At 41.4% G+C, this 6,094-nt stretch overlaps 1 protein-coding gene across 1 annotated transcript; it reads right to left on the bottom strand.

Moving 5' to 3' along the window:
• Positions 1-715: 715 nt before the first annotated feature.
• On the bottom strand, positions 716-3,736 carry LOC146642541 (uncharacterized). Its single transcript, XM_085398385.1, has 6 exons — positions 3,350-3,736; positions 3,005-3,115; positions 2,704-2,834; positions 2,431-2,592; positions 2,059-2,285; positions 716-1,472 (listed from the first exon to the last, which is right to left on the bottom strand). Exons 1-6 carry the CDS (start codon positions 3,414-3,416, stop codon positions 1,370-1,372), a joined length of 801 nt encoding a protein of 266 aa, XP_085254511.1. The 5' UTR covers positions 3,417-3,736; the 3' UTR covers positions 716-1,369.
• Between the last annotated feature and the right edge of the window lie 2,358 nt (positions 3,737-6,094).

The raw sequence follows: 6,094 nt of genomic DNA, 5'->3' as shown, positions 1-6,094 counted from the left end.
ATTTTGTGATATCCTCTTACAAAAGCTGAAGATATAACAGGAGATCCAACTCTCCAAACAGAAATAACATTGCTGCAGCAGGAAGTCTGCTTGTCATCCAGCAGCCTCTCACCCTATCATCCGCCCATTCATTATCTCAAACCGTAAATAGCATTTAAAATTATTTAATATTCACTTTACAGAGTGCCATGGCAACAGCTGTTTCTCCAGTGGCATTAATATTGCCTCTCCTCTGAAGTCACAAGCCTGACTCTGGAAACACAAACACCTGTGGAGAATCGTGCTACATGGGCTCCACCTAGTGGTACAAAATGGGAACTCAAAGAGCACGACAACTCTGACACTGCCAAGATAGACTTACGATCAACTTATTGGTCAATTAATTCTATAATGGCCTATCTTTGAGAAACTGTTTCCAATCAACTTTACAAACTGAACAATACAAATCAACTCTCGGAGCCTACAAGCCACAGCCTATGATCCATTTCAGATAAAACTGTGGGCATAGAAACAGAGAGGTTTGGGGGGGGGGGGGGGGGGGGGAACCCCCAAAACAAAACAAAAAAAACCAAAAGAAACAAAAAAACAAAACACACCACACTTAGAAACTTTAGAGTTACTACATGAAAACAGCACTGTCCTCAGATCGTCTAGGTTCACAGTGCTTGGCATGCATGCAAAGCACTCGCACAAAACAAAGACACATGAGTGCAGTTTAAAGAACGTCTTTAATTAAATTAGGAGTCTTATCAAAATTGTTCAAGTTTTCAGGACAAACAACAGTGCAATCATTGACAGATGAGTATCTGTACACACAAGATAGATTACTATAGTCTAAGACAAAGGCCACAGCTTCAAGTAATGTAAACAGTAACAAGAACATATATACACTACCCTGCAAAAACAACAAGCAGGGGAAATTTCATACTTTTTATATTTCAGCCCTCGACACACATGAAACTATATGATGTCTAAAAGTATACAAACATTTTAACAGTAAGCACCAAGTGGATGCTTTTCGGAATGTAAATGCTCCTTCTCCATTTTCATATAGGCTGGTAATGTATGAACAAACTGTTACATTAATTAATACTCTGCCATTGTGCAGTGCAACAACTCTTAAAATAACACTTTCCACATGCTGTTAAAATGCCATTTTCAGCCATTTAGGAAGTATTATTTATTACCCTTTGAAACCGGCATTATTCATTTTGTTCATTTTGCACTTGCCACCGTGCCCTTTGGAAGAATATTGTAGTGGTTTAACACAAACACTAATGTGTTCAATGTTTCTGGCCCATCACCACACATAAAGCACTTTTTTTTTTTTGGTCATCCACAGTTTGCACTCTTTTGCCGGTTTCTCCTTTCATTTTGTATCCATGGATGAGTCATCGAGACATTCCATTATCCTCTGCAACTCCTGTATGCAGGGAACAATTGACTGGCTATACAGCTGAGCCATCTTCATTCTAGAGACAAAAAGATTAGAGCCATCTGTTAGGGTTGATTGAAAAACATCTAGTCACACTTGCACTAATAACTCCCTGTTATATATTATTTTTTGCTCTTAAATAATCTTAAATCTATAAATAAAAGCTTTTTTGCACCAAGTTTATTTAGAGTCTACACAGTGCCAACAGAACATTAGCAAATGTTAGCAAGAACCTGAGAACACAAAGTGAAGCTCAATTCACTTTAGCTGCTAAAATGACTGACAGGCGCATGGAAGAAAGTGGAGAGGCAAACACATTCGTGATCTGTGAATCGGTGTTGAAAGGTGTGTAAACTTGCACTCAACAGGTGACAGACTTCAGTAGGATGTCCATGATGCTTTGCTTAAACTTGATATTCAAGTCAATAGTTTGTTGCCAGCCCATCAGCAGAGAGGTTGCGGAAAGCCGTTGGTGTATATAAACACCACCCACATGCATGTACAAGTATTATGTTCTAACCAAACTGAGGTGTTTATAGTGCAATCCTCTGCCTAAACCTCACTACAAGGAAGGGGGCGGGTGGGTGCCGTGGCATCCCGCATCAGAGCAAAATGAGTGTTACCTTCTGAGCAGCTCGCGTCCTCTGTTGGGTTCGGGGGAATAGTGCTGGAGAGCGGTGAGGCTGTGAGCCACCAGGATGCTGTAACACTGCTCTCGAAGGGCGTTGTGGCTCGCAGTGTCCCACTGCGGCAGCTCACTGGTGTAACGCCACGCCATCAGTGAGTGCTCCAACACGGCGTCCCAATCTTTGTTCCTCAGCAGAACTTGGCCCCACTCCTGACACGAAACCTGAGGTGGAAGACGAGGAGGTGTTTAATGTGACATAAATGTACTTAAGAATAGCAAAAGGAGATCTCCACTGGACACAAATAGCAGCCTTAAAGAACCTACTTTTAAAGGCCTAAAAACACAACTGTGCATGACAAAGACTCACTTTGAATGCCACCAGGTGAGGGTATGCCTTTCTGTAACAGTGAGCGTCCCTGTTGGATCCAAACCGTGAGTAAGGTATGGACCTGTAAACATTGGCCTTCTTTAGCTGCAGGTCTTCCTGTAGATACTTCAGGTCTGATGCCATGACCCTGGGCTCTTGGCTCTAGGGTACAACAGGAATGCACGCCTTGTTAAATTATGTCAATCGCAGCGTTTCTTCAAAAACACTGCCGCATTAGCTTTACTATAAGCTCAATTGTCCACTGATGAATACCTGTTCGACCAAGATGAGGGATCTAATGAGCTGCACAAGCTGCTGTTTGGAGAGCGGTGTGTGGTGCTCATCCATCTTCTCACACTGCTCCTCTAGCCTTCCTCTCCACGCTCCACCAACTGCCAAGTCCACTGCAAAACCAGGGAACACCAAGCAAAGTTAGCCCTTAACTCCCTTTCTAATATCAAGCGCGTTTTGTTTTTTGCCATGTAGCTTCCAATAAGGTCAGATCACAAAATCAACCGCATATCAGCTCAGCAAGTATAGCTACAATTAACTTAAGGTTAACAGCGTAACTTACATGACTGCATACGCTTTGTGCTTGCGGCTGTGTTTCTTCCTCTTGGAAGTGGGGACGGGGTCGGGACCATACGTGAACTTAATATTTCCAAGTAGGACCTCCTCATTCGAGCTGTAAAGAATTTAATATTTTTAAAAGTTGCATTGTTAAAATATTTAACATAATTTTACACTCACAGCATGATACGAAACTACCAGAAATACTTTTAATTGTTTTTTTTTGTTTTTTCAAATTTGGCGCTGTTATCGACATGTAGTGGGCGCGAGCGCCTCGATAGCTCGAGCAGGGTGGCGCCTCTCTCCAAACAACAAGTTACACATGTTAAATGAAAAGCTAAAAACTCACCGGCAATTTTGGGCTGTGGAGCAGGTATTTCCGCCAAGGCCCGTCGTGGCTGGCACACAGCTGCCATTGCGACTTAACTTACGGTTTATAACACTCGGGGCTTACAACCTGCTTCGGCCTGGGGCGCTTCTGTTAGCCGAAATTTAAACCCCACGGAGTGGCGAACAATAACTTCTCCACGCTGGTAGCAGTTTAAACTCGGCAGCCACGAGCTTGTTCCGAAGACGTCCTCGCAGTTCTTTGAGCTCTGCCTGAGTTTAACTTGCTACACAAAAAGTCCTCCTGTCAGGTAAACCTGCTGAAACGGTGACAAAAAGACGCTTGTAACTTTTGGTTCTTTCACTTGCACACTAGTACAATGCTGATTGTGAAGCGCGCGACACGAGTTACCGCGCGGGCGTGGTTTGTGGGATTCGCTGACCTGATTGGTTAGACGTCACGACATGCTCAGAACAGGCGCCCAGTATGCAAATTAAACATACTTCTCCGTCCTGCACGTACTCTTCTCTACTTCTCTTTGGCTCTTGGGGAAAACATCACGTGAACGAACAGCCAGCTGTGGCTGAACCCAGAGCCCTTTAGGTAGTAAACTGCATGGCTTGAGACCCGCGTGCATGATACATCTCTGCCATGGACGGAGAGAGGAAGTGCAGTACATATAGCATATGTGAGGCAATGCTTACTTGTAGGCCTGTAAGAATCTTGCAGATTCGAACATTTGATATGGGGATAGTTTTGCATGGCGACCCCGAACTTCCATTTGGTTATTATTATTATTGGTATTTTTAAATGTCATATCTCTTCTCTTACACACAGACATAGGGTTACAGAGACTATAGTACAAACAAAATAGGGTTTTTAAGGCTGACATCAATGCCGATATTTGGTGATTTAAAAATTGGATACTCCCATATATTGGCCGATTTTCTTTTTCTTTCCAATACACAAAACACAAGTAGATTTCCCGACTGTTCTTTATCTGTAGTTATTTACATACTGATCGCCTGGTTGTTGTTTTTGTAGTATTACAAACTTGTATTACCAACTAGGAAGTTGCAGAGTGACCTCTAGTGGACAAACTATGCAACAATTGGGGTCAACGCTCACCATATGTTTGACGGGTGTTTCTCCTGTCTCTTCTTTACTTTTTAATTTCCATTTATGGGTCAGTACCGATAACACCAGCTGCTGCTATGGGGTTCTAATAGAGACACTTGGTTAGCAGAGATCTCTTCATTTAGGATTGTGTATGATTGTCAGAAGTAGTTAGATACTTAATTTCTTACCTTACAGTTACAGTTACAAATCGCCAGATTTGTAGTTTTAAAACTACCTAAACTATACTTGGATATCTTTTCATTTTAATGCTACTAGGCTGCTTTTGACCAAAGTCAAAGTGGACTAGAAGGATACTGCAGGCACATTAACCTGGGTTCTCTGCTGGAAGGTCCGTCTGTCTCAGCAGGATGACACTATCTCTCCTCTTCTCCCGAGTTGATTCTATTCATCTGGATGTAGTGTTTTCAGTGGGAGAAACGTTTCGTCACTCATCCAAGTGACTTCGTCAGTCTCAGCTGACTGCAGGTTTCCCCAATCTTATAAACAGTACATTTGCATAATGACTGAAACTAGCACCACTGAAGGAACAATGGGCAAATTCTCATGACCATTGATAAACAACCACTGATCAAAGCCCACTGATCAAAGCCCACTGATCAATGGCCATGAATACCATTCACAGAGAGTGGGGGAATTGCTGCAATCACAGCATTGCAAGATGGCAAAAGATGTACTCTTAAGCCCCCTCCTCGATTCAGAGATGGTCTTTCCCTTTTCACGTAAATGGCCTCCTTGACTCCCTGCTCAAACCAGCGTTCCTACCTGGAACAGAATCAACTTTTGGAGATTTACTTACCTGGATGATTGAGCATGCATTAAGATAACACTCCTCTTCTTCTTTTGGCTCCTCCCCTTAAGGGTAAACACAGCAAGCCATCTGCATCCATTCACCCTATCCCTAGCATCCTCTCCTGTCTGTACCAGTTGATTGTTAATGCATGTATGTCAAATTACCTGTAATATATAGCAATGTGCTTTAACACCCAATCCATACCTCCTCAACTGATATAAAGACTGAAATATTACTGTGAAAAGACAACTTAAAATTTCCACTGTGTGAGAGAAATATCAGGAAAATGAGTAGTTTTACACTAGACATTAGTTTAAATAGATTCACATTTCACTGTCAGTTTAAAAAGGGGGGTATTTTAATATATCCCCCAATAAATCGCATGTAAACTGACAGACAGTACCTTTTATGAAACAGACATTAAAATAAATGGCTGTTGATTTTAGGATGGCAAACTTTACAAAACAAATCACAGCATGATTGCATGTTGTAGTAACTCATTCAAACCAAAGCTGCATGGAATAAGACAAGTTTTTCTGCAAAATATCTTTTAATAGGTTGGTTGGTGGGTTGCTGAAAAAAAGCAGTGATTTCTTCTTTGTTGAGAGACATAACCACATCTTGATACACAGCGTGGTTTAGTAAATCATTCACGCACAAAACTCATTCCAAAAGCGATGGTAATAAAAAAACAAACTAAAAAAGTAATCGGATATAATCCACACAGTGTGTTCAATCTGAAATATGCCTTTAAACTTTGCTAAGTTATATATATATATATATATATATATATATATATATATATATATAAACTTTGCTAAACTTTTGCTAAGTTA

The sequence above is a fragment of the Rhamphochromis longiceps genome, linkage group LG23, assembly GCF_057381845.1.
Source record: "Rhamphochromis longiceps isolate RC_006_pf linkage group LG23, R_longiceps_female_GT1.1, whole genome shotgun sequence".
Lineage (NCBI taxonomy): Eukaryota > Metazoa > Chordata > Actinopteri > Cichliformes > Cichlidae > Rhamphochromis > Rhamphochromis longiceps.
This window is presented reverse-complemented; position numbering and strand designations above follow the sequence as displayed.